The sequence below is a fragment of the Cervus canadensis genome, chromosome 11, assembly GCF_019320065.1.
Source record: "Cervus canadensis isolate Bull #8, Minnesota chromosome 11, ASM1932006v1, whole genome shotgun sequence".
NCBI classification, from domain to species: domain Eukaryota; kingdom Metazoa; phylum Chordata; class Mammalia; order Artiodactyla; family Cervidae; genus Cervus; species Cervus canadensis.
The window spans coordinates 42,885,362-42,913,287 of record NC_057396.1 but is presented as its reverse complement, the minus strand read 5'-3'; the positions used below and the strand labels follow the sequence as shown (position 1 = coordinate 42,913,287).

Below are 27,926 nucleotides of genomic sequence, written 5' to 3'. Positions count from 1 at the left end.
TCTTCCAAGGAGCAAGCGTCTTTTAATTTCATGGCTGAAGCAGTCACCATCTGCAGTGATTTTGGAGCCCAAGAAAATAGTCTGTCACTGTTTTCCATTGTTTCCCCATCTATTTGCCATGAAGTGATGGGACCGGATGCCGTGATCTTAGTTTTCTGAATGTTGAGTTTTAAGCCAGCTTTTTCACTCTCCTCTTTGACTTTCATCAAGAGGCTCTTTAGTTCCTCTTCGCTTTCTGCCATAGAGTGGTGCTACACCAGGGCAAAGTCTTGAGCTTCCCCGTGACCTCTTCTACCCAACCTTCCCAGGCCCATCACTCCCCAAACATTGCCGAGTGCACATTCTCTGCCAGTTACCATGCTGGGTGCAAGGGGCCCAAGAATGAATGAGGTGCTACCACTTACCAGTTAGGGGTGTGACAGCTCCAGATTCAGGACTGGGCTCTGCTCTAACTTAGCAATAAAGAGAAGCTTCAGCCTTTTGTAGAGGGGAAGAAATCATAGACCCTACTTCCCAAATCACTGAGGGCTGCTGGTAATTATCTTTGGAATTGGCAGCCAAACCTTGGCACAATAGAGCTCAGGAGGGGGTGCTAGGACCCTTGTTCCACTGTAGGGAAAGGGCAGCAGTCTTGGCTTGAAGAGAAGGAGGATGAAGCAGAGCTCAAAGTCTTCGGGGCTGAGTTTTCCAATGCCCAGAGTTTCCCATAGCCTCAGCTCGCCCCAGGTCCCTAACCCAGGCCTGCGCCTCAAGGATTGCTGTCATCCTTACAACTGTTATCCCCACAGCTGCTAGTTGTGTTTGGGTAAGGGTCCTTTCTCAGCCCTAGAGCAGAGAACCAAAGACCTTCCTACTTCTGCAGGAGATGTGGGCCTGGGGACAGGCATTTAGAGGTGGCTGAGTTCCAGGGGCTCTGCCTCTCTGTTCTCTTCCCCTGAAGCTTCAAAACATCAGGGTTCATTTGGAATCTGGGTCCCCTAAGCCAGCTGCTTGCCTCTCTTTTCATCAAGAGCTGGTTGTACCCTCATCTCCTCTTCCAAGCCCCATCCCACATGAAAGCAACAAAACCATCGTGGTGAACACATTTATTTAATATGGGGGGTGGGGTATTGCTGCCTCTGTCAGTGTGTATAGGGTGGTAGGGAGACAACCAGAGGGACTTTCGCCCTGGAGTAAGAGGCTGTTGTGGCCCCAGGCTGGGGGGTGGGGAGCAGACTGAGGAGACGGGGAGGTGTGTAAGGTGGGGCGGGGAGGGTGAAGCTCTGCACACATCCTTGGGACCACGGTCCAGGCCCACCCAGTCACCAAAGCAAGAACCGAATAAATAAAGTGCAACCGTGGGGGGCTGGGAGGGGGGAGAGGGAGGGCCCCGGGCGCACCCACGCCCGCAGCCCACATTCAGTGCTGCCAGGTCTGGCCCACCTCCCGGCCAGACCATCTTGTCCAATCACCCCTATGTCCGTCTCTCCATGAGCCAGGCAGGGCCCCTGTGCAGCTACTGGAGGTATCGATAGGCCTTAAAGCAGTGGTTGCCGGCGTCAGCCACCACCACATGGCCATCCGAGGTCAGTGCCAGGCCCTGGGGGCCATACAGTGGCTCTGCAGATGTGTTGATATAGGACAGGAAGGAGCCAGAGCTGTCGAATACCTGGGGAGGGAGTGGAGATCAGAGGGAGAGGCGAGATCAGGCAGATGAGTGGCATTTGGGGAGGGGGTTGCGCGGGGCCCAGCGGGAAACCTCCGCCTCATGCGACCCCTGGGCCTTCCTCACCTGGATGCGGCTGTTGCCCCAGTCGGCCACGATGATGTTCCCATTGGAGTCCACGGCTACCCCCGTGGGAGCGTTGAACTGCCCGTTGCCCTCGCCGTGGGAGCCGAACTTGAAGAGGAACTCCCCGTCGGCACTGTAAACCTGGCAGAGGAAAGGCCTGGGGGCTGGGGACCCCGCCTCAGGCAGGAGGCAGGGCCTCGGAGGGGGACGGGGTGAAGGCCCAGGGCTGAGGACCCCCGGATCTGCAGCTGGAAACCAGTTTCCTCTCCCTAGGCTTCACACCCACGCATCCCACTGCCTACTGGACACTCCCGCTGACGTCCCTTGGGCAGCTCATCTTCCCCGGGAAGGCAGTTCATTCTCCTTCCCAGTGACTGGCAACACGCTGGTGGCCACAAGTCACTCTCAACTCCGCCTTCTCCTGGGCCTGACCTCCAGTGAATTACCATAAGCCGCTGAGTCTGTGTCAAATCTGTACCCAATGCATACACTGCCACTGCAATGGTACTCAGCTGGATTACTGCAAAAGACTGATCTTTCTGCCTCCAGTCTCTCCCCAGCCAGAGCGCTCTTCCTAAGACACACAAGACTGCATCATGTTCCTGCCTGCAATCCTTCAGTGACTCCCCATAACTCTCAGGAAGAGAGCAAGCCCCTGCAGGGAGTGAGCAAGCCTCGTTTCTCACCTGGCACCACTCCCCCCCCTTCAAACCTCACCTGAACTACCTGAACTACCTGGTAAGAGTTTCCACCTCCTCGGCTTCTCCTGTCCCCGTCTTCTGGTTAATTCCCACTTGTGCTTTAGGTCATTTTCAGTCTCACTAAGTCACGTGCTCCTGCGATGCCCTCACCTAGTCTCCCTGCACTCCTGTAGCGCAGCATCTGTCACATCACATTACAATATCCTGGCACCTTTTTCTCAACCCCACTAGACCAAAATCAAGAAGATAGGGACCATATTTGCTTTAACATAGTGATTATTCCCAGCTTCGAGCACAGGTCCTGGGACAATGCAGCCGCGTCACAAATGTTTATTGAGCAAAGGAATGATCTCAGGGGAGAAAGCAGGGAGGTGAGGGAGAAAGGGGTCTTGCAGAGGAGGAAAGGATGCTGGGACAGTGGTCATGGAGGGAGGGAGGACACTGACCTTCACTGAATGGTTATGGAAATCCGTCACTACAATCTCATTCTTGTTGTTCACAGCCACAAAATGGGGCCCTGAAAATACAAAGTGGGCTCTCTGGCAGTAAGCCGGGAGACTGAGCAGAGTGGGGAAGAACATCTGTGATGACAAAGCTGGGCTGTGAGGAGATGGTGGGGTCTCTGGGGTGATGGTGTTAGGGTACAGTGCAGGGACGGGGTCCCCTAGGGCTAGAATATAGGAGAAGGGGTCTTTAGAACTGGGGTATATAGGGGAGTTCTCTGGGGCTGGAGTTTCAGGAACTAGGTCTCTAAATCCTCCTCCAATACCTGCAAAATGGCGGTCAGTGGCCCCGCGGCCCCCAAAACGGCCCACCAGCTTGCCATTGGGCTGGAAGGTGAAGACGCAGCAGGACTTGTTGTCGACCACAATGATATGTCCATTCCGGTCTACAGCCACTCCCTTGGGGCCCATGAGGCGGCCAGCTCCTATCTTGGTCTGGAGGAAGGGGTTACCCGTTAGGGGCTGCCTGGTGGAGAGAGCAGTCCCGGCCTGGTGCCAAAACAGAATCTGAGGCTGAGGATGGATCGGCCAGTCCAGGCCCTGACCACCAGGAGGCACTAGAAAGGTCAGCGCGGCTGGCCACCAAGGTTGCAGAGTAGACTGACCGTAGGCCTCTCACCTTGAACTTGCCCTCAGGGGAGAAGATGCTGACCCAACGGTTGTCATAGTCTGCCACGATAATGTCTCCATTGGTGTCCACGGCCACACCCGTGGGGCGCTGCAGCTGCCCAGGCGAGCGCCCTCGGACCCCGAAGCGGAACTTGAACTGGCCTTCATTGGAGAAAACCTGGAGCAGAGGAGCGAGGGAGGGAGAGGGCAGGAGGGGAGAGACTGTGGGCACAGAGGGAAGGGAGCAGGATCCTGAGGGAGGAGACCCCCCCCATTCATTCATCACTCAACCAGCACTTCCTGACACCCTGCTGGGGGTACGGGGCAGAATCAGACAGGGCAGACCTTAGGGGACATGCAGCAGAGGTGTGACTGGGATTGTGAGGATGTGAACGGGGTGACAGGTGGTCAGGACAGGCTCCAAGAGCAGGGGCAATCTGTGTTAACAGCCTCATAAGGATGCCAAGAGATGAGCCAGAGTTGGCGAGTAAAGGAGGAGGAAGAAAGGTGTTTAAGCTGAGTCAACAGTATGTAAAAGGCAGAGTGCAATATGTGCAGTACTTGAGTCCAGCATGGGCATTACTTGTCCAGTGTGGCTGGACTGCAATGGGCATTTCCATAAAGAACAGAAGAAGGCTTTATTCTGGATATGATGAGAAGTCACTGAAAAGTTCTGGGCAGGAGAATGACAAGATCTGACTCTGTGCTATAATATGAAATATATTTGGGTGTCTTTTTTTTTTTTGGGTCTTTGTCCCCAGTGCCTGGCACAGAGGTCTTCAAACCCTGAAAGAATTTCCTGATCAGTAGCAGTGTCTTTTGTCATTCACAAGGAGCCCCTTGTGAGTTTATGCTAACGAGGGACTTAGAGTGGGACCCCTAGATAGCTTGGGGATGAGACTGGTCACCAGAAAGACCATCTGATTAAAGGGTCAGAACTTTCAGCTCTGCCCACCAACCTCTGGGAAGGAGAAGGGGTGGGGAGCACACAGTAAGCTCTATAAATCCTCTTGAACAACAAGATTCGATGAGCTTCTGGGTTGGTGCCAGGAAGGTGTGTTCCCCAGTTCCACAGGGACCAAAGCTCCTACACTAGGAGACCTCACCCTATGTACCTCTTCTCTGTCTGTTCACCTATATCTTTTATAATACCCTTTATACTAATAAAGGATCTGATAAACATAATTCATGTTTCTCTAAATTCTGTGAGCTGCTGTGTCTAATTATTTGAACCCAAGGAGTGGGATGTAGGAACTTCCAATTTACAGCTGGTGGGTCAAAGTATAGGTAACAACCTGAACTGTCGATTAGCCTCCGAAGAGGGCCATCTCATGGGGCTGAGCCTTTAACCTGTGGGGTGTGATGCCACCTTCAGGTAGTATCCGAATTGAGTTAAATTCATAGGATCGCTGGTCAGTGTCCATTGAGAATTGGAGAATTGTCTAATAGTGCTGGAAAAAGCCCATGGGAGCTTTTTAAGAAGGAGCACACGAGTGATTTCCCTGACAGTCCAGTGGTTAAGATGCTGTGCTTCCACTGCAGGGGGTGAGAGTCTGATCCCCGACTGGAGAACTAAGATCTCATACACCACATGGTATGGCCAAAAATTTATTTTAAAAGGCGTCAAAAAAAAAAAAAAAAGAGCACTCTGGCTGCAGGGAGAAGTCGAGACTGGAAACTGCTGCCTAGACAGAGGTGCTGCAGTGATCCAGGGGAGAACTAATGCTGGCTTGGGCCAGGGCACTTGCTGGAGGGAAGTAGATGGACTCAAGAAACATACGGAGGAAGACTCAACAGGACTTGGTAGCAGACAAGAAAGGGTTAGGTGAGGGTTGGGGGAAGGGACAAGGATTAGCCCCTCCAGGTTATGCGGCTGATAAAGTAATCTGGACAGAATAAACCTTTCAACCTCTCACCCCTGCTTCTACTTCCCCCACCTTAGCAACATGGTCAGGTGTCCCCATCCTTAAAACACTACTTTAATGCTCCTCTTCTCTATAGCTAAGCCTCTTGCTTATTCCTCACAGCCAAAACATCTCTCTCTGCCTAAGTCTCTGTTATAACTCTAGGGACACAAGGTAAATCAGAGCCAAGAGCAGCCTTGCAGAACTCAAGTTACAGGCCTTGGCCTTGCTCTTGATCCAGACTTCTTCCCTCTTTAGTGGACTGAGGTCCCCAAGCCTGTGTCATCGCCATTTTTCAGGCCTGCTGGGATGTTGGAATTGGCCCCACCTATGGACATCACTTCTTCCTGAGATGGACCTTCCATCATGCCCTCCCTGTCTGATCAGAACAGCCGCTGGGTTCTGCCCTGGTCCTGTGCTTGGATAGCACTTGCAGCACAAGAAGACAGGCACTATGGGCTGAAAAGCTGCTGCGAGAGAGGCAGAAGGTACAGCCAGATCAGCAGTGAGGCAACACATCTGCGTCCTTCCCTCCGAGCTTCACTTCTATCTCAACACTGAGGCTTTACGGGGGTCTTACTCTTCTCGTCCTGTCCTATCCTACCCCTTACAACTGGCCAACTCCAATTCATCTTCCAGTTCTCAGAATTCCCAGGTCACTTCTTCAGAGAAGCTTTTAAAGATCAATTCGACTACCTGAATCAATATATACATAAAAAGTTAGGTCTCCATGATACACACTTTTTATCTCTTTTCATAACAACTGTCACTTCTGTAACTAAATAACTGCTAAGTAGCCTTGTTCCCGTCTAGGGATGTAAGCCCTAGGTGGGGCATGGACCATGTCTGTTTTGTTCGCTGCTGCATTGCAGCACTGATATAGCAACTGGCGCACAGCAGACATTCAACAAATGAATGAATCCATCAGCTCACTCCCAGACCAGAACTGGACACCTCTCCTCGGGTACTGCAGTTGTCTCAAACTCACCACACATGAAAGTGTGAATTCATCAACTTATTCCCATGCCCGCTCCTTAACATCAACATCATCTACCCAGGGCACCAAGCGCTGCAATTCTTGATCCCTCCTTCTCCTTTGATATCTGATGGCTCATCAAAACCTGCCATATTTGCTTCCTTATCTCTAGAATCTACCAGTGCCCTAATTTGACCCTTAACATCTCTCTCTTATGCCACAGTAGCAGTAAGCAACTTCAGGACCTGAGTCTACTTGGGTGAGAGACTAAAAACAAAACAAGCAAGTGATTCTAGTAAAGAGTGAAAAGGGCCATGGCAAAAGGCTGAGGGAGCTCAGAGGACAATGTGATTAACATTCTGCCTGAAAGAAATGAGGGTGCTTTCACAAAAGAGCTGATAAAATTTCTGGACTTAGACAATTAATTACACAAGGAGGTAATACAGCCAAATCAAATCCTTCATTCAAAAATCACAAAATGTTTTTTCTCTTCTGTCAGCTGATGTAGATTCAACACAAGGAGATTTGTCTTGGCTGCCACCATAGCCAGCTCCAAAGGAGGAAAAGTTCACAAGGACTCCAATCCTCATGAACCAAGGTGGGAGTCACAGTCCATCTGGAAGCCTGGCCCATACCAGACCTGAGGACCCTAGAGTGAAAGCAGCAGAAACCCAGCTTTAGAACTGAAAGCCAGGCTCCTAGCAGCTATGAGGTGGCTGGGGCAGGCAGGGGCCAGGAGGATTGCTGCAGGGGAAGTATTTGGAGCGAGGAGGGGGCTGCACTAGGCCCTCCCTCTTAAGTTCCCATCTGGAAACAACGGACAGGCACAGTCCCTTGTTGGGGAGACAAAGTGACATGTGTGTCCACCCCAGGAGAAGTTTCCCCAAGCTCAACTTTTCTGCCAAAAAGCACCCTTGGCATACGGAGGAGGAACCGAGTGGGAGGATGGAGGGTACGACAGTAGGCCTCATCCACCTGTTCTACTCCACGCTATGCAGGATGGACCCAAATGCTTCCCTGTGCTGACCTGAGCCTCTCCTTTCCTCTGTGCTTAGCAACAGGGTGGGAATAAAGGCAGGCTAGACAGGCTGGGGAATCCACTCATGCAAAAGTCCCTAGCTCCTTCAGTCTGCTAGGAGGAAAGCAAGGGCCAAGTGCAGCTGAACCTCAGGTGACAGACCTTTGGGAGAGCCCTATCTGTGACGGGGTACTCAGGCAGAGGGTCGGGAAGAAGTTTAAATGCACAGGTGTGAAGTAAGGCTCAAGGACAAGTTTTGCTGTCTGACAAAATGTTTCCAAGAACTGAAAGTTTATAGTAGTCAGAAGCAATCCTTTGCAGTATCAAAATCAAAATCCCATAGCTTCTGCTCCCAAACCACTTACAACGTGACCTCATATACTTCACTCCTAATATAGTCTCCCTCCAGCCCCTCCCTCCAGCTACCTGAACAGCCTCCTCCAGCACCTTCCCACCTCCTGGCTTTTGTTTACAGCCCCCACCTGGACAATGATACTGTTAACAGCAGCTAACGTTAGAAGGTTCACTCAGTGTCAAGCACAGTACATTATGTCAGGCAGCCCTCTGAGGTGTTCTTTTCCTAATTTTACACATGAGTTAACCAAAGCTCAGAGGGGTCACATGACTTGTCAGTAAGTGGCAGAACTAGGATTCAAGCCCAGATGTCTGGTTTCAGACCTTGAGCTTTGAACTGAGCTGCGTCTAGCACGCTGGTGATTGCCACTAGGCTCTGCCCGCTCCTAGGCTCACTACAAGGAACAGAGAGAGAAAACCACATTTTCTAGCTTTCTGGAGACCAGAGTGCAGCAGAGACCATGTCCCCTTGAGTGGTGGATGGTCCACTCAGGTGCGTGAGGCACTAGGAGGGCCAGGGGCAGGACCACCTATGAAATGCATTATGTTCTAGACACTGGAAGGCACCGCTTTCACAAGTTACCCTTGTTTGACCGTCTAGTCAACTGGACATTTGCAGAGACTAGCGCAGATGACACTCAGGCACGTTGAGATAGTAGGGGAGGTGCGGAGCCTGCATCCTGACTACACGGTGGTGGAAAGGGCAGGATGTAAGCCAGCCAAGTAGAGACTCAAGGGGAGGCAGAGGGGAAGGAAGAATGAGCCAGATCTTTGGGGTCCAGGAGCCGGTCTGGCCTGACCACAGCCTGGCAGGTAGAGGCTGCCAGCTCAGTAAACCCTGGTGCCTAACTGTAAAGTTGCTGGTTACTGTTGTGGCCAGTGAGGTTGGGGTGGCAAGTGGCTGGGTGAGAGGTGGTGCTATGATTCATTGTTCATTAAGGAAAGGTACTATCTGCAGGGTTTCACCTTTCCTTCCGGAGATACTGTTTCTTTTTTGAGTAGGCCATAGCCTGAGAACCTCTATTTTGGGGTTAGGGAAGAGCTTACCTGGATACATTGGTTGTTGCTGTCTGCTACCACTATGCGGCCGCTGCTGGCTGCGGATACACCCTGTAAATTGGTGAATTCACCCTTCTCCCTTCCACGACTCCCTGTGGGGAACAGATGAAATGGAAACAAACAGACAAAAATTCTCACTGAGGTCATTTTGAGCCTGTGGCCCCACCCATCCCGCCCCCTGTCCGCCCCGCCCCACCCCTTCTGGCTCAGCCCTCGGCCCCGCTGTACCGACTCGGAAGACTAGCTCATCCTCGATGGGGTTGTCCTTCCGTTTGCCGCCCGTGCTGTACATGGAGCTGGGCCTTCGCACAGCCTTCTGGCGCACGTGACTGCCCGGGCCGCCAGGAGACTTGACGCGGCGCTTGACGTCGTCCGGGGAAGGTGGCAGGTCCCCAGGGCGCAGGGCACGCACGCGGAAGGGGCTACCGCGCACCGGCTGTCCGTAGAGCAGCACCGAGAGGAGCAGCTCGCCTTCCGTACGCGCCGTGTACACCAGCTCGTACGTGCCATTCTTGTGGTCCACCACGGGCACCGGCAGGCGCGTGCCATCCGGGCCCGTGATCTCCGCACGCAGCTCGGCGCTGCCTGTGCGCACCAGCCGCCCATCCTTGTCTTTGGTAGTGACGGTGAGCGAGGCGGGCTGGCCCACCAGCGCCTGGCGCAAGCCCTCGCCCGTGGCCACCGTCTCGTGGGCAGTGGCACTGGTAGTGAGCAGTGCGCCCAGATTGAGCACCGATCTCCGCAGCCCGTCGACCTCGAGGACTAGTTCCAGCTGCGCGTTCTCGTGGGGCCGCTCCGGGAAGGCCTGCGCCGCCAAAGCCGCCAGCCGCTCTCGCATGTGCTTGCGCACCAGCAGCACCTCCGGGGCCGAGCCCAGGCGCAGTGCCTGCTCGGCGAAGCTGCAGCTGCTGCCGATGTGTTCCTGACCCTGACGCAGTGTGTCTAGCTGGGTCTGCAACACCTGGGGAGGGGTTCCGGGAGGTTTGGGTGAGCAAACTGGTGTGGAGGGAGGACGGCTAGGGAGGGGGTGTTTCTTGTGATTCCTGATGAACTTGTACTATGGCATGAAAGAAATACCAGAGGGTGAGTATGGACAAAGGACAGATGCCCGCAGCACCTACTGACCACGTGAGGAGGTGGCAAGCAGAGGCCAGGGGAAGGTGTGCACAGGTGTGGAAAGGCGGGCAAGGCAGCAGGCCGTCTCAGGGTGGACGGAGGTGGGAAACGGTGAGCAGACGCACCTTCTGCTTGGCGCCACAGATGGCCTCCAGGTCGCTGACCAGAGCCTGCTTGCGTTGCTGCAATGCTTGCTCCAGGTCCTCGAAGGCTGAGCTGATCTGGGCCAGGGCCTCTGCCTTGCGCTCCTGCAGCTGCTGGCTGATGCCCCCGACTAAGGCGATAGCTGCGGACAGCTGTGGCAGTCTGGGGAGGGGGAGCATCTCATACTGGGGCTGCTTGAGGGTGCCCGCGCCAACCCATTCCTTCTCCCTGGGGACCCTACCGCTGCCCTGGGCGAATTCCCCTCCCTGCCACCTCCCTGTATCTCCACCCTCCCCAGGGTCTCTCCCTGCCCCTGTGAAAGCACCACCCCAGATGGCTCCGCCAGCCCGCTTCCCGCGAGGCGCCTACCGGCCGCGCACCGCCTCGAGCTGGCGCTGCAGGGCCGCCTTGTGCTGCTCCACCACGTCGCGCAGCAGCACCGTGCCATGCTCCCGGTGCTCGCCGGCGCGGCACTCCCCGCACATGGCCGTCTCACAGGCCTCACAGTAAAACTCCATCGTCTGGCGGCATAAGGGCTCCAGTCAGGCATCCACTAGACACCAGGCTTCTTTGTCCCCTCCCCTCCCCCACCTGCCCTCCTTGCCTCTCACCTTCCAGGTGCGTCCCCTTACCTGGACCACTTTACCCAGAGAAATACCCTCTCACCCACAGCCTCTCAGCCCCCTCCCCCGACCTCTCCTGCCCCTCCACCCCAAGTCCTGGCCTCACTGGGCCTGCTTGGGCCCACCTTGCCTTCATGGTTGGGGCAGGAGAGGGGGCGGCCAGCCACTGCGCTGAGGGGGTGGGGGTCCTCGGGGTCGTGGGCCCCATCAGGTGCCTGCTGCATGGCCTCCATGAGGCTGCTGATGAAGAAGTTGTTCTGCAACGCGGAGACGCCCTGCTCGGGGAGGATGGACGTCTGCCGGCACACGGGACAGGACAGTGTCAGGCTCTGGGCAGGGATGTAGTTCTGGAGGCATCTGGCCAGGGAGGAGGGGGCGTCAGAGGAATGCAGGGGTGAGGTGGTGTCAGCACACCCCTCCTCTCACCTGCTAGGGGTGCCAGTCCCTCTCCTCACAGGTGTGCTGTTACATTCATTTGGAAACCACTCTGGTTGGCACACGCATCCTGTTCTGCCAGCAGGGGTAAGAGGCCTCCTCTCACAACTGAGTGGAAACACACCCCTGACGTCTCTCAGAAGGGTAGACGTATCCGCATTCCTCACAGAGTGCACAAACACAGGCTCACCTTTCACAGGTGTTTACAAACCCTTCTCACAGAAAATGTGCAACTGCCTGTCCCCACCCCCTGCCATTAATTCATTAAACATTTATTGACTGCCTACTCTTGCCAAATTTGTGCCAAGCTCTGGGAATACAAAGATAAAGCACAGTGCCTACCTCTAAAACATTTCCAGTTTATAGAGGAAAAAAAGTAACAAAATTAGAGTTTGTAGAAGTAAACAGTGTGATGATTAAAAGCATGGGTCCTGAAGTTAGGCTGCCTGGGTTCAATTCCCAGGTCCATCACCTATTATGCTATGTGACCCCTGACAAGTTACTTAACTTTTTATGTACTAAGGACCCCTCCTTTGTAAGATGGAGACTGGACAGGCTTCACAAAGTACGGAGGATTAAATGTAAAGTGCTGGCAACGCCTGACTCACAGAAAGTGCTATATATTGTAGACTATTAGTATTTGTTGTTGTTCAGTCACTAAGTCGTTCCCGACTCTTTGTGTCCCCATTGACTGTATCACACCAAGCTTCTCTGTCCTCCATTATCTCCCAGAGTTTGCTCATATTCATGTATGGGTATTAGTATTACTGATCATTAATATAAGGAACACAGGGACTTCCCTGGTGGTCCAGTGGTTAATCCCCCTCACTGTAGGGAGTCAGGGTTCAATCCCTAGTAAGGGAACTAAGACCCCATATACTGCAGCTAAACAGGGGCACTACAGCTACTGAACCTGCATGGTCTAAAGCCTGCACGCCACAACTGGAGAAGCCCATGTGCCAAAGACCCAGCACAGTCAAAACAAATAAATAAACATAAGGAACACAGAACATGTAGTAATAAAGAAATTCACAGAAGGGGCATCTGGCCAAGGGTAGAGCGGGTAGCCAGGAAGGGCAGAAGAGGAGGTGACATACGCAAAATCTTCAGGGACAAATAATTGTTCATTGACCAGAGGAAGCAGGGAGAGGAGGAAGGGGGGTCCAGATACAGAAGGTGACCAGAAACAGCATAGTATGACTAGGACATTATAAGCAGTTCGAGGTGGCTGGAGAAGACTCCAAGGCAAGAAACGGTAAGGGAAGTCTGGAGAGAGGGGCAGGGGCCAGCTCATGGAGGGCTCCTGGGCCACACCAAGGAACTTAGAAGGTATCCCAACAGCAGGAGGGAGTTGCAAGAGCATGACAAAGCCAGGTTTACACTTTATCAAGCTCCTCTTCACTCTCTCTGTGTGGAAGGTGACTGTGAATATGATGAGACAGCAGATAAGGGGTGGTAGCATCTTCCCCTTTAGCACCCAGTTACCATTTATTAGGTGCAATGTGCCACGTACGGTACACTTGATGCTTGTTAACAGACTCAGAAAGGTTAAGTGCTCCAAGATAACAAAGCAAGTGAACACGAGAGGCAGATCCAAGGTAATGCATGTGCTTATGCAAGATACTCTTGTAATAGTCTAGGCAAGAGGTGAGGAAGACCTGGATTTAGGCACGAGCAATGTAGACCAAAGGACAACAGAGGATGAGATGGTTGGATGACATCACCAACTCAATGGACGTGAGTTTGAGCAAGCTCCGGGAGATGGTGAAGGACAGAAAGCCTGGTATGCTGCAGTCCACAGGGTCGCAAAGGTCAGACATGACTGAGCAACAGAACAGTAACAATGTAGACTAAAACGGAACAAATTTAAGAAGTGTTTAAGAAGTGCAGCCAGTGGGAGGTGTTGTCTGATTAGATATGGGGAGTGAAAGATGAGCCTGGGTTGACTCCCAGGATCCTAGCTTAGATGACTAAGTGGATGGTGGTGCCATTCACCACGATGAGAAACACAGAAAGAGGCCTAGTTTACAGGGAGGTTCAGCCTTGGCCTGATTGAGTTTACTGTAACACTGGGACATGCAGGCAGAGGGGATCCGTAGACAGCTGGGGAGAAGGCAGGTTAGAGAGGGAGGCCACCCACCTTCAGATGGCTTCTGTAGCCATGGCAGAGGATGTGATCACCAAGAAGGGGATTACTGTGCCAAGAGCAGGACCCAGCAAATACTGAATGAGGAGAGCAAAGAGGAACGGGCAGAGAAATAGGAGAGATGGTGTCAGGGCAGCCAAGTGAGAGGAGCAATTCCAGAAGCAGGGAATGAGTAGTCAGCAGTGTCAAAAGCAGCTGAGTCAGGGAAGGCAAGGATGGGAAAATGTTGCCAACTGAAGAGTGAATGGGAGGTTGGAAGTTTGAGTAAAAAGGAGGTTGAGGGGTTGGATGGCACCTGGGAAGGACAGAGGGACAAAGGGGAGTTCTTATCTGTAATGGGGGGCTTGAGCATGTTTATAAATTGACGAGCCAGCAGAGGAGGGAGGGAAGAGACTAGAAGACATGGGACAAGGTCTGGGGATGGGAGAGTGGCTCAGGTTGGCTTGAAGAGGAGGAGTGGGTGGATGGAGGAGAGGGAAATGGAGGTGGCTGTACTTGAGCACCAGGGGCCAAAATTAGGATGCCTAACTTGCCTCAGGTATGGTTAACGGCTGAAAACAAATGAGTGGGCGAAGGCTGGTCCAGGAGGACAAGGAGGCTAGGATTCAGCACTGAAGGGAGGAGGGGAGGGGTCTTACTAGAAACAGGCTTATAGCAGCTGTATTTTTTTGTGTGCTAAGTCACTTTAGTCGTCTCCAACTGTTTGAGACTCTATGGACCATAGCCTGCCGGGCTCCTCTGTCCATAGAATTCTCCAGGCAAGAATGCTGGAGTGAGTTGCAGTATCCTCCTCCAGGGCATCTTCCTGACCCAGGGATTGAACCTGTGTCTTTTAAGTCTCCTACATTGGCAGGCAGTCTCTTTACCACTAAAGCCACCGTGTTTGGAGACCACCAATTTGTGGAGAGAAGATCTGACTGGTGCAAAGTTTCCCATATCCTCAATCTCCGCTCTTAATGTTGTCTACACCTCTTGATCTGAATTAATCATCTTATTTATTTAACAAACACTATGTGCCAGGCACAGTTCTAAGTGCTTCACAAATATTAACTTATTTGTGACCTAGTTTCCCCTTCAGTCTTCTCAAGTTGAGGGTGGTTTTGGTCTCATACTCCACATTCCTCGGGGCCAGAAGGTGGGGTTGAGTCCTCCCCACCCCCAACGGGAACATTTCTAAATTCTCCTTCTTCAGCTCCTTGGAAGCTCAGGCCTTCTGTCTACAACACCCCACCTTGCTGTTGTCTCTGCTGACTTAATGGTTGCTTCTCCACTGGCTGAAGTCTTTCTCCTGGCTCACTCGCTTCTTCTATTACTCCCCTCCCACCCCAACACACACTCCTGCCCTTATTCTCAATGACTCTGACATCCACAGAGTAACTCACCCACCATCAAGATTTCTTAGTTCCAGGGACTTCCCTGGTGGTCCAGCAGTTATGACTTTGCATTCCCAATGTAGGGAGCATGAGTTCAATCCCTGGTCAGAGAACTAAGATCACATAATTATGCATGATGTGAGAAACAAAAAAAAAGATTTCTTAGTTCCTAAGCCTCTTTACCCCCTTACCCCCAGGATTTTTTCCTCTACTTAACCTCAGCTATCTACTCCCATGTTCCCAGTACCAGCTATGTCTCATCAACTCTGAAGTCTGCATTTCAACCATTCCGTTTAGTTTCCCCTGTAGCTCTCTCCCAAGCTCGCTGAATCTGGGGTTTACCCTGCAGAATACCTTTGAACTCATCAAGAACCCCATCCTATGTGTTGCTCATGCTTGGCTTACGATGGCTTCCTAACTGGATTCCTGTTTCCATTCTTGCTTCTGTAGAACCCACTCTTCCACAGCAGCCAGAATGAGCTTTGAAAAACCCAATTTATGTCACATTATTTCCCTGCTAAAGAAAATCCTCCAGGGTTTCCCACTGCCTTTAGAACAAACTTCAAACACTTTCCTAAAACTGCCAAGCTCCCCCATGAACTGTTCTGACTCTTCCCTACCTCACTTCACCCCACTTTCCTCCTTACTCATGCATTCTCCTCCGGTCTCTGAACATGCCCCAATTACTCCTTCCTTAAGGCTTTTGGATGAAACAGTGCAAAGATGATCCCCATGCCTGGAACAACCTGCATATGCCTGTTTCCTGCTCATCCTCAGGTCTCGGATCAAACGTCACTTCCTTGGGGAAGCCTTCCCTGATGACTCTACGTAGACTAGCCCCTGGCCCAACCACCTTCACCTGCTCCCTATTTATTTCCTGGAAAACAGTCCAAACTGTGATTCTCCTATTTGATTATTTGCTTGCCTACTGTCCATCACTTCTCACTAGAGCATAAGTCTTTGAGAGCAGGGACCAAGGGATAAGTGAATGAGTGGTAGTTGGGAGAGAAGGCTCTGCAGTCAAACCTAGATTCAGACCTTGACTATTTAACTTGCTACAGAGCCTTGGACATATTTCTTAATTACTTAAGCACTCTGAACCCTAGTTTCCTCTTCTCTAAAAATGGGGATAATAAAGTATCTGTTGAAAGGATTAAGTAAATCAATACATGTAAATCACTTAGCCAGTCCCTGGCAAATAGTGAGCAATCAATACATGGTAGCTATTGTTATAAATTCTTAGGCACTGATCTTCTTCCAGGAGTGCTCAGTGATCTGGGTGTAGGAGAAGGTGTGGAGACATCTAATTACAGCTCAGATCCAGGATTAGGCTTCTGCCACATGGGTTTGGAAGAGGACAAAGGTTTATGGTCTGCATAGGATTCAGAATGGGTAGAAAAGACAGGGAGTCCAGGAAGGAGTGGGTGATTGGGAGAAGAGGGAGCTGTCAAAGGCATTAGACAGCTACATCCAGTCAAAGGTGGTGTACTGAAAGTGGAGTGATGGGAGCCAAGAGTGGGATGCTGGAGCTTGTGGCCACAGAAGAAGTGGCATTATTTTGGATGATGGCAAGATCCAGGGTGTCTTTGGGAGGGTGTCTGACTGAAGTGGTATGGAGAGCATCCCTGGAGAAACAGTCAAGAACTAAGGGGCATAGGTAGGTAGTGAAGTCAGCCAGGCTGATGTAAGAACAGACAGGAAGGCTGAGACTGTTTCCAGCTGATGAAGAGGAGACAGAGCAGTAGAGCTGGAACCTGAAAGAGCAGGACTGAAAGGGAAGAGCATCCCTGGGGCCGAGCCAGGTTCAGTGAAAGGGTTGGGGGGGCGGGGTTGGGTGGAGACAAGACCCAGGGATCTGGTAACTTACCGCAGAGCAAAAAGGGATGCGGCTGGAGAAAGAATACTGTCAAAATACAGATGTGATCATGCATGAAACCCTTCAAAGGCTTCACGTGGCTCTCAGGGTAAGAACAAAATTCCCCAAGAGGTCCGCAAAGCCCCTCTCGGTCTGAGCTCCAACTCTGTCCCAGGCCACTGTCAACTGCACTCGCTATGCTCCAGTCTCACCGGGCTTCCTCTAGAGCCTCTCATCCGATGCAGTTCCTCATGCCACGTGGCCTCCCCGTGTTCTGCCTTCTGCCTGGAAGGCTCTGACCACTCCCTTCACTCAGTTAGCTCCCATCCAGCCTCTGGATCAGACCTCAGGGAAGCCTTCTCAATTCTCTAAATTCTAACAGATCCCATCTGAGCACTTTATTTGCAGCACTCATTCAGGGTGCAATATTACATTTATCTGTATCAATATTACATTTATCTGCAATATTACATTTATCTGTAGTCTGGCTGTATGATGATTTGATGACTATCTTCCTCCTTCACTATACTGTCAGCCCTTTAAGAGCAAGGATCATATCTGTTTTTGCTTATCGCTGCTTTCCCAGCACCCGGGACAGGTCTGGTTGTAGTAGTTGCTTGATAAATAAATATTTGTTGAGTGAATGAATAATAGACAGAAGCCCAGAGGCTGGGAGGGGCTGCCTTTCACTCAGTTCCTCAGGACGACAACGAGGATGGGCAGGGAGGATAAACCTAGCTTTGCACATCCTCCCACTGGTCAGAAATTTCTAGTGCCAGAGCTGGTTGAGAGCCTCAGCTCTGTTTGATTTCTCTGGTGATGTTGAAGGCTGCCTCAGGGTTTGGGCAGGGGCACAGAAGGTCCCGTTCTAGGCAGGAGGCGCGGCCCAGTGTTAGGAAACCACTGGTCCTCTCGCAGGCCCAAACCTTCATCTCCTGTAGGTCGGGGTTCATCTACTCCCCTCAACGTGTGCACACATCTCCCTCACCTCTTACAGGTTTACACACGCCACTCCCTTCTCCAGAGGGCGTGCAAGGTCCTTATCCCTCCCCGGTACACACCCCCTCACCTTTCACAGAAGGTGTGCAGACAGGGCAGCACCTTGGGGCACCGGTATCGATCCAGGCAGATGCTGCACACCAGGAACTGCTTGTCCATCGGCTGGACCTCCGGGCCAGGGCTGTCCTCCCTCTTCGCCATGGTGCCCACGGGTGGCTCCTGCCACTCACACCAGCCTGTACCCAGAGAGATGGTCAGCACCAGGGAAGCCAGCACTCCCTTCCTCCCCCTGATCGCCACCACCCACAGTGCCTAAAAAGCACTAGCCCCGTCTCTTCCCTGCCAGGAATGGAGCAAGGTGAAGTAGGTGGACTGGGGGCCCTCCGAGCCTGCTGCTCTGGTCAAAAGCACAGGCATCAGATTAGACGGGACTTCAAACCCAGCTCAGCCTCTTCCCAGCTATGTGACCTTGGACAATTCATATATCCTCTTTGAGCTTCAGTTTCCATAACTTACAGTTATGGGAATACTAATCCCTACTTCAAATGGTTGTTTTGAGGATTCACACTTGTGTCCGTCAAGTGCACGTACAGGGATGTCCATTTTCACTGACACACCCACCTTTATCTCCTTTGCGTTCCCTAAACCCTACCCCAGGAGGCTTCTCTGATAGTGTCTCTCCTCTGGCCACCCACAGCCCTTCCAGCTGTTCTCTGACCCACCTCCCAGCACAAATGCCCAGGGTTGCATTCTTCTCCACATCCAATCAGTATCCAGGTCTCATGGATTCTGCTTCCCAAGCAAGGTATCCCCTTTACTCCAAATGCACAGATACCACCCTCAATTCACGCTGCCACCCATTCTCTCCAACGATACAGCAACAACCTAACTGGTGTCCTGGTCTCCTCGCCCGTTTCTCATCAATCCCCCTTGCAGCCAGAATGAAGCTTCTAAACACAGATTCCATCTTGTCACTAACTCCCTGTTTAAATTCTTTCAATGGTTCTCCATTGTCCAGAGGACAAAGTCCAAACTCCTTAAAATGGCCAACAAGGCTTAGCTTTGTCTGGCCCATACCTCCCTCTACAACCTCACATCTCATGATTCTGTGAGCAGTCACACTGGTTTCTTTCCAGTTCCTGGAAAACTCATTCTCTTTTGCTTCTGGGCAGTCACACATTCTGTTCCCTCTGCCTGAGATCCTCTTCTAACCCCTACTTTGTCTGACTAATTTCTCGCTTATCTTTCAGGTCTGTGTGTAAATGTCACTTCCTCCAGAAGGCCTTCCCTGATTTCCTGAGGTCTGGATGAGGTGCTCCACCTTTGCTCCATTCTGCACCCTGTTATTTCCTCCTTCTTGGCCCTTATACACTACACTGTAATTTTCTTGTTGTTTCTTGGTTTCCTCCACTATATGCAGAGTTCTTGAAGAGAGGTATTATATTTTATTCATTTTTAATCCTAGCACTTAGCACAGAGTCTGATATCAGGATTGGTTTGTATTTATTGAAGAAATTCAGTAATTCAATAACTATTTACCAAGTGCCTACTTTGTACCAGCACTGGGGATAGAGTGATAAACAGAACAGATGTGGTCACTGTCCTTGTGGTGGGGAGGTGGTGACAGATATTTAAAAAATAAATGAATATATATATATATATATATATATATATATATATACACACACACACATAACTACTAACTGGGGGAGGGGAGTGCTATACAGAAGAAAAGGATGCTATGAGAAAGTTATAAGGTTTCAGTTGGGTGACTGAAGAAAGCCTTTCCAAGCAGGTGACTTTTAAGCAGAGGATTGAGGGCTAGAAGGTAAATGGCAGGGATGAGGGTAGAGGCATTAGCGAGTGAGGGAGGGAATTTATTCCAGGCTGAAGGAACAGCATGAAGGAAAGTTCTTAGGCAAAAAGGTCATTGAGAACCCAAAAGGACCACATGGTTAGAACAAAGGAATAAAAGACTGGAGATAACTCTGGGAATGAGATGACAAAGGACCTTGATGTTAAGAATCTGGGTTTTATCCCAAATTGGGAGGGAAATGATGCAATTTACAAAAAAATAAAAATAAATTAAAAAGCTATTCTGGTGGCTACAAGGATTGAAGAAGAGCCAGGTGGAAGCAGGAAGACCCCTTGGGAGGCTACCCCAGTTCTTTACGTAGGCTGATGCTGGGTATCAGCAGTGTGTTAGTTGCTCAATTGTGTCTGACTCTTTGTGATCCCGTGAACTGTAGCTCTCCGGGCTCCTCCATCCATGGGATTTTCCAGGCAAGAATACTGGAGTGGGTTACCACTTCCTTCTCCAGGGGATCTTCCTGACCCAGGGATCGAACCCAGTTCTCCCAGTTTGCAGGCAGACTTTTTACCATCTGAGCCACCAGCCTATAAGCAAAATGGTATACTGAGCTGAGAAGTAACCATAAGGTTGAGTCAAAAGGATATCACAATTGACCAGATGTGGAGGGGAAAGGAATAAGGCAATAAGGACTCACAGATTTCTCCCCTGAGCAGATGGTGGACTGTGCCCAGAGACACTGAAGCTGAGGAACTGGTTTGGGCCATTCTGTTTTAGCCACACTATGTTGAGATGTGATAACCCAGGTAGAGTTGTCAAGAAAGGAATAGAATATAGGAGCTCAAGGGAGACATCTGGACTGGTTTTGGACTTGGAAGCACTGGCATATTAATGATACTTAAGGCAATGGTGGGGCTTCCCAGGTGGCTCAGTGGGTATAGAATCTGCCTGCAATGCAGGAGATGCCAGAGACTCGGGTTCGATCCCTGGGTTGGGAAGATCCCCTGAAGAAGGGCATGGCAACCTGCTCCAGTATTCTTTCCTGGAGAATCCCATGGACAGAGGAGCCTGGTGGGCTACAGTCCATAGGGTCGCAAAGAGACACAACTGAAGTGACAGTATGCACGCACGGCAATGATAATGGACGGGACCATCTAGAGACAGAGAGTGAAGAGTGAAGGAGAACCCAGAGGGATGGGAGGAAGATCAAGAGTGTATGCTGCTGCTGCTGCCACTAAGTCACTTCAGTCGTGTCCGATTCTGTTCGACCCCATAGACAGCAGCCCACCAGGCTCCTCCGTCCATGGGTTTTTCCAGGCAGGAGTACTGGAGTGGGTTGCAAGAGTGTATGGGATCAAGGAAATCCAGGAAAGAGGGTGACTCAAGAAAGAAGAAGCAGTGAAAGAAAATAAAGACCGAGAGTATCCAACAGATTTGGATGTGGTGGAAAGGAACCGGCAGAAGCCAAGTCAGAGTGATGGAAGGATGACTGGAGATGAAGAAATTAACACAGTGGATGTAAACCATTTAAGAGAGAAACATGGCCATGAAAGGAGGCAGAAAGATAATCAGACTACTTCAAAACAGACAGTGACGAGGAGCAGGCCATCCCTTTCTGTGCCCAGCTCAATGTAGCATGGGCCTCTCTAAAGACAATCAGTGAATGAAGAATGAGTGAATGCAATGGGGCCAGTCCAGAGCCCTCTCCAGGTTTGTGGAGGGGCAGGAGAGAGGCTTGGCTGCATGTGTCTCATGTTTATGTGAGGGTGGGCATGGGTAGGGTGGAAGGCATCCCTGTGAGCATCCTCCCCTGATGTGGGCACTGGGATTCTGAGGTTCCTTCTCCAGATACGATGGGCTCTGAATCTGGAGACTTAATACAAAGACAACAACCCAGCAGGAAGAGGACAGATTGAGGGTTGGCGGAAGGGACAGGGCCAGGGCCAAGCTGATGCTTCTGTTTGGCAAAGGGGAGGGCTGGGAGGAAGAGTAGGAGTGGTCCACCGGGCCCTTCTCGGGCAGCTGGAAGTCAGGCTCCGCCTCTCTCCAAGCCCAAGGGGCTCTCCCAGCCAGTCACACAGGGGCGGGGATTGGGCTCCATCCAGGCACTGACAGCTCCTCCCTCCCTTCCCCTTCCTGCTTCAGTTCCCCACCCAGACGTGCTGGGCACGCAGCTGCTTAGGTCATACCCACTCCCCAGCACCCCCAGCCCCCGCCCTGCCCTAAATCACTAGGCTCCCTTCCTCTCCTAGGCTTCTACTCCACTACTCCCACCTCACTGCCCCCAAGGTTCTATAGGCCGTGGTTTAAATGAACTGTTTATCACAGCAGACACTCAGAAGATCTTGAACTCAGAGCTGAGATTTCACCCTGCTTCCTCAGGCTGCCTACTGCCATCCCTGCATCCCTTATCCTTCCCATCTTTTAATTGAGATTTCCTCTTTCAGCATTTATTCAGCACCTCTGCCAGGTCTGGGGATACAAAGATAAATAGCCACAGCTTAGCCTTCATGGATTTCACAATCTAATAAGTAAGAGTAGGTAGCCATTCCCTTCTCCAGCGGATCTTCCCAACCCAGGGATCAAACCCAGGTCTCCAGCATTGTAGGTGGATTCTTTACTGTCTGAACCTCCAGGGAAGCCCAATAAATAGATTACTACAGTGCAATACGGTGAGGGCTATGATGGGGAAGGACAGATTGCCAAGAGTCACCTAACCTAAATCCTGGGCAGGGGAAGAGGGTACTAAAGGTTGGAGGTCAAGGGAATTCTCTAGAAGAAAAGGCCATTCAAGAGCTCCAGGATGGGTAAGACTTACAGAGAGCATGTCTTTTGCAACAGGAGACTGAATCAAGCACTGTGACGGGGAGGGCTAAGAAATAAGATGGAGTGGTAAGCAGCAGTTAGATCACATGTTCTGTTGGTCTTATTAAGGAATTTAGACTTTACCCTACACTGGTAGGGGGTTAAGCCTTTATCCAAAGAGCAAAGGAAACCTTTTAGAGGCAGAGTGGGGAGGTGGAGAGGGTTTAAGTACAGGGTGAGGGAGAGAGGAGAGTAAATTTTTGACTGCAGTGTGGAAACAAGATGAAGGGTGTTACAAGTTGAAAGTTAAGACACTGCCATGATATTCTAGAGGAGAGATGAGAGTGACCTTGATTAGTGGAGTAGCAAAGGGGAGGTGACAGAAGTGGATTTCATAGCAAGAAATCACAGAACTTGGTGACCAGTTATTAGATATGAAGAATAGAGGGAGAAGAAAGAATTAGAGATGATTCATAGTTTTCTAGCTTGAAAACTCTGAAAGACAAGCAGTTTGAATGGGAGGGTGATAGGCTCAGTGTTTAGCAAAAGGAATCTGAGGTGCCTTCAGGACTTTCGAGTGGAGATCCAGCTGGCAATTGGAAAGATAAGCTGGAGCCTAGGAAAGAGGTCTCGACTGGAGATAATGAATTTGGAGTCCTTGGTGTAGACATGGTGCCTGAAGCCATGGAAGTGAATGACATCATCCAGAGAGGGTATATGAGAAAGGAGAGCCTGTGACTGTGCCCCAAGGAACTTCAACATTTAAGGAAGCAGAGCCTGCAAACAAGCTGAAAAGATGTGGCCAAAGAAGCAGGAGAATCAGGAAAGATATCCTGAAAGCAAAGGGAAAAGAGAGCTTCATGGATAAGAGAATAGTCTTCACTGTGAAATGCTGCAAAGAGTTCCCATGATCTAAAGCCCTAAAGAAGCTGGTATTAACCCCAGGGAGTGTGGTTTCTAAGGACAGGAGGAAAGGAAGCCAGATCCAGGGGACTGAAGAGGAAGTCAATTGTGAGCAAATGAGGGCAGCCAGTGCTGATTCCACTAGATCTCTGACATCTGCAAAGGATGTGTTTCAAGGCTTTTCAGTTTCTCCAAATTCTCAAGCAGCATCTAATTTCCTCTAGGACTTCCCCCTACAACCTCACGGGAGTCCCAGTATACATTACTTACACAGCTGTGAGTAAAGGTGGGTGACCAAGGCTTTGTTAAACAGTGGCTGCAAGAGGCCAGTTACGTTCACTCACTTCTGAAAATGACTTTCTCCTGTTCACTAGCCTCCAAGTGTACTTGATCATTTGAAGCCTCAGCAAAATGACAAATGCTGCAGGTTACTGTCTCTGGGGTTTCTCTGGAACAGTTGAAACCTTGGAGGAGGTAAAGTCCTCAAAGCCAAGGAACCCTTGTAGAAAGATTGGCAAGGAAGGAAAGTGATGAAATCTGCAGTACCACTCTCCTCGCCCCCTAATGCCAGACTGAGCGGTGAATGAACCATTCAATCAGCTGATCAACCTATCAAGCAATCAAATTTCCTGGGCACTCTGGACAAGGTCCTTAAAACAGTTACTGGAGACACAATGCTGAAACAGACACACTCCCTGTCCTTTACAAGTTCTCAGACTAGGGTGGGAATCAGACTTGTAAATATATAACCTACAATGTGATAAGTGTCATGATATTAACATATTCAAACTACAGTGGCAGTAAAGAGGAGGAAGTATCTAACTCTGAAGATAGGGGAGGAGAATAAAGAAAACTTGCAGAAGAAGGGATATATGAACTGGATCTTAGGGTACAAACAGGATAAATACATTGGGAAAACAGTGAGTCAAGGAACAGAAGCATGAAAAATTAAGAAGCATGGACCAGTTGGGCAAGAGAGCAAGACTCAAAAAGGCAGTGGCTGTACTTGATGTTATCACGACCCACTTGATGTGAGTTCTCTACTTGCCTCTCTGGCTGCTCCTTCACTGTCCATTCCTTATCTGTCTAGTTCCTCAGGGCTTTGTTCTAGGGCCTTTTCTCCCCTCACTTTCATACTCTGGGAGATCTCACCATCTCCCATGGTTTCAGTTACCATCCACTTGCCAACAACTCCCAAAGTCTTATCTCCTATGCAGAAAACTTTTTTGAACCCAGACCTGTATATCTAGCTGTACCTAGGACATCTGTACAGGGATGATGCTAGAGACTAGTCTAAAACTGACTTCACTTTCCCCTAACCTATTCATCTTGCTGCATCTCTCATCTCAATAAAAGCCACCACCATCCATCTAGCTACATCAGCCAGAATCCTGGGAGTCATCTCAATTCCTTCTCATCCTTCAATTTTCAGATATACGCTATGACTATATCCTTGCTTCTGTTCCTAAAATGTGTCTTGGTTAAAAGTCAGGAGATTCAAGGGCTAGTCCTGACTCTCACTAACCTCACTAATGCAAGGTAAGACTCTGGACAAGTTCCTACTCCATCCCCTTACTTGCAAATTCTGTGTGGGAGCGGGGGCATATCTTTTTCTTCCCCAAATCTGAGATTCCCAAGGTTCTCTGTCCAGCCAAAGATCTCTACAGATTGTAATATGTGTCCATGATCAAATCCAACCTTGTACAACCTTGAGTATTTGATTTCTGGTTTTCACAGCAAGGCTAGGTGTGTTAGACAGTGGTTGTAGTTGTCTACCTCTCTTGCTGAGTTGAGGTCACCAATGACACTCCTTCTGAACCCCCTCTACCCTAGCCTAGCAAAATGATTTTGCTCTATTTTTCTGAACACAAGTACTATACAAACTATGGGCCTTCGCTCAGGCTTTTCTCTCAGCAAGGATGCCATTGTCCCCTGAGTGGCTGAGGCAGCACCTGGCAGGCAGAGGTGCTCAGTATATGTTGGTGACGAGAGAGCCATGTTTAAATCACTGCAGTTCCCTCTCACCAGACAGAGAGGCAAAATCAAAGGCAATAACAAGACAAGGGAACAAAGTTCCAAGGAAAAAGACCTCCACTCAACATAAAGAAGCTTCCCCATAGCAGAAGGTAGTAAGTGCTCTGTCACTGGAGGCATGCAAGCCAAGGGAGGCAGGGCACCTGTCAGGCCTGCAGCTGATTCCAATTCTGCAGCAAATCACAGCCCTGCTTAGGGATGAATGGGCACTGATGAGCTGGACAGACAGGCAGGGAGAGACCTGTGAAAAAGACCTCTGCACCTGCTCCAGCCTCCCAGATCTCATCTTCCTTCAGGGGCCAGTCCTGGTTTATGCTTTCCACATCAGAGACCCTTGCACAAGAACAAGCTCAGGACCGGCCTTTAGCGGACTGACCTCCCTGGGGTGCAGCCTGCCCCTCCAACCTGCAACCATCTGTCCCTGCAGGATTGCAGCCCATGATCTGAAGCCAAGTCCAGAAGGGAAGAGGCCAGAACCAGGGAGGAGCCTGGGGTCCTCCAGGCGGGGCCCTGGCTGCATGGGAAACAGAAGGGTCCTTTCCTACAAGAAACAACCTCCGGATGAGGCTGCCCGTCCTGAGGCCAGGGCTAGAGGAGGAAAGGGTGTCCTCTATACCCTCCGATGGGCCTCTAGGTGCCTGAGGACGGAGGGGGTAGCAAGGGGTGGAAGTGTCTGCACCAGGGAGAAAGGAACCCTCAGACAAGCTGGGCCACTAGATTCCAGAGCCCCACTCAGCAACCCCACCCGCGCCCCCACCCCCCATCATCCTCGGCCGCACGGTTCGACACCCTCCGCCAACATACACAAGCTCCCAAACCCTGCGCTCTTCCAAGGAACCATCACCCATCCACCCGCGCCTCCCCCCTCAAACATGGACCTCACGTGAGCAGCCACAGCCCGAAGAATCCCCCCACGGCTCTCACGGACAGGGACACGCCTCACGTGGACAGAGACAGGCACAGCTTTTGAAAAGCATCTATGCCCCCACCCACAGCCACTCGGACAGACACATCACCGCTCCGATCCAGACCGGGACCCGGGCAGACAGGAACACAAACGCACCCCTGGGGGCCGCCCGTCGCACTCACCGCGGCCAGGCAGGATGGGAGGGCCAAGACCCGGACTGCGGCCACTCCGAGGAGCCCGCGGCGCTGCCCCTGCTGCCAGCGCCCGTCCGCCCGGCCGTGCCCGCGGCGCCGCCCCACGTCCCGCGCCTCCGCCTGTCCCCGCGCCGGCGCCGCCGCCGCCGCCGGACCCGCCGCACAGGCCGGAGGGAGGGGCCGGGGCGGGGCTGCAGACCAGCCGGGGGAGGGGTCGGCTCGGAGACCGAAGACCCACCCACGCCCCGCCCGCCGCCGCGGAGGCCCCGCCCGCCCCTACCCCACCCGCTCAGATCCCCCGACTCCCCTGAGGTTCCTGCAGGAGGTGCCTTCGCGGTCGGGCTGGGCAACCCTTGAGCCAGATCCCGGATCCCGGATCCCGGATCCTCGATCCCCGCCAGCTGCCTCTGACTCCCGACGGTTCCAGGAAACGGCAGCCTAGTCGGTCTCAGGGACTGGGCGGACGCTCCATTAGGAAAAGACGGCTGGGCAGCAGGGTGTTCAGACTCTGGGAGCGGGTAAGGGCTGCCTCCTGGAGGTGCCCTTCCAGGCTGTCTTGGGGGGCTCCTACGGACTATGCTAGTGTGGTCTCTGCTGAGCGGGGGGAGACAGGGATCACCCGTGCCTCGGCGCGGATCTCTGGGCGACGGAAGAGCCCCAAAGTGGAAGGGCAGTACCCAGAGCTCTGGGAGAAGGGGCTGACGACCGAGAAAGATGGGGCTTGATTTGGCTCAAGGTGCCTGGCTCTCCCTCAGGAGCCTCTCGCGAGGAAATTATGGTTCAGGCCATCTAGCGACTCCCTTCCACCATCCAAGACCAGAGCGATTCTCAGAATCATCGCATTGTGGAAAACCAGTCCCGGTGGAAAATAATAAAAAGTGTAACTGTTAGCAGGGACTGCTTATTATGTGCCAGACACATAAGGCATCAGCTTAAATATATGATCTTCTTTAATACTCATCATCTTAATAGGTAGCTTCTTTTGTTATCCGTGTTTTGCAACGGAAAGAACTGAGGGCCCTCGGCTCCCCAGACAGTAACGCTGATCACTCAGGTAGAAAGGGCTGGAAACAGGGTTTGAGTTCTGCTTGTAGGTCCTGGCTCCAGTCACTAGGAGCCTCAGAACGTTTCATGTTGAAGTATCCCAGTGACCCATAAGCTGGAGGGGGGCCTGTACGTGGACCACCCCACTCAATACTCAAACTTGTCAGATGACTGCACCTTTTGAGGTAGAGGACAATGCTGAATTCTGGAGCATTCCTTGGCCAAGGGATATAGGGCAATGGTACCTGGACCCTGACTAAACAAAAATGCTGTTAGGGAGCTTTCTTGCAACGCACAAGGTTCAGGTTTGGGCTCAACACCTGGGTGCAGCAGGGACCCTGTGAAGTGCCTTGACTTCACCTGCCTCAGTTCTCACACAGATGCTCTGGTGCCCGTGAATGAGCCTCAGGGTTCATGATTGCTCTGTAATTTGGGGCCAGGGCTAGGAGACTACCCTATACAGGGTGACTTGGGTCTGTAGATCACTATTTTAAGCCTCACAGACTTCTTTCCTCAAACCTAAATGTCCCCCATACCATCAAATTTCTGCTGATAAGGCTTCAACAGCTCTCTGTTCAAAGGGCAGTCCTTAGGCAGCCTGAAAACGCTCAGCATGATCTGCTACCTTGCCTCTGTAGCCATC

At 51.5% G+C, this 27,926-nt stretch overlaps 1 protein-coding gene across 2 annotated transcripts; it reads right to left on the bottom strand.

Moving 5' to 3' along the window:
• Positions 1-1,070: 1,070 nt before the first annotated feature.
• TRIM3 (tripartite motif containing 3) lies at positions 1,071-26,413 on the bottom strand. 2 transcript variants are annotated; one of them, XM_043481780.1, is made up of 12 exons: positions 26,228-26,413; positions 17,657-17,822; positions 10,904-11,135; positions 10,525-10,676; positions 10,137-10,317; positions 9,124-9,856; positions 8,884-8,987; positions 3,595-3,762; positions 3,242-3,410; positions 2,919-2,989; positions 1,772-1,912; positions 1,071-1,648 (listed from the first exon to the last, which is right to left on the bottom strand). In XM_043481780.1, exons 2-12 carry the CDS (start codon positions 17,785-17,787, stop codon positions 1,496-1,498), a joined length of 2,235 nt encoding a protein of 744 aa, XP_043337715.1. In that variant the 5' UTR covers positions 17,788-17,822; positions 26,228-26,413; the 3' UTR covers positions 1,071-1,495. The 2 variants fall into 2 exon arrangements, with proteins under 2 accessions (XP_043337715.1, XP_043337716.1); XM_043481781.1 differs by lacking the exons at positions 17,657-17,822; positions 26,228-26,413 and having other exon boundaries at positions 10,909-11,135.
• Positions 26,414-27,926: the final 1,513 nt, after the last annotated feature.

What these genes read in the sequence shown, in the direction of transcription:
- TRIM3 (XM_043481780.1), bottom strand. Translation starts at nt 17,787, where the DNA reads ATGGCGAAGAGGGAGGACAGCCCTGGCCCGGAGGTCCAGCCGATGGAC. An exon ending in GCCCCAACCATGAAGGCAAG is followed by an intron (nt 10,677 to 10,903) that starts GTGGGCCCAAGC and finishes TTATGCCGCCAG; the next exon opens with ACGATGGAGTTTTACTGTGA. An exon ending in TGAGCTAGTCTTCCGAGTCG is followed by an intron (nt 8,988 to 9,123) that starts GTACAGCGGGGC and finishes TGTTCCCCACAG; the next exon opens with GGAGTCGTGGAAGGGAGAAG.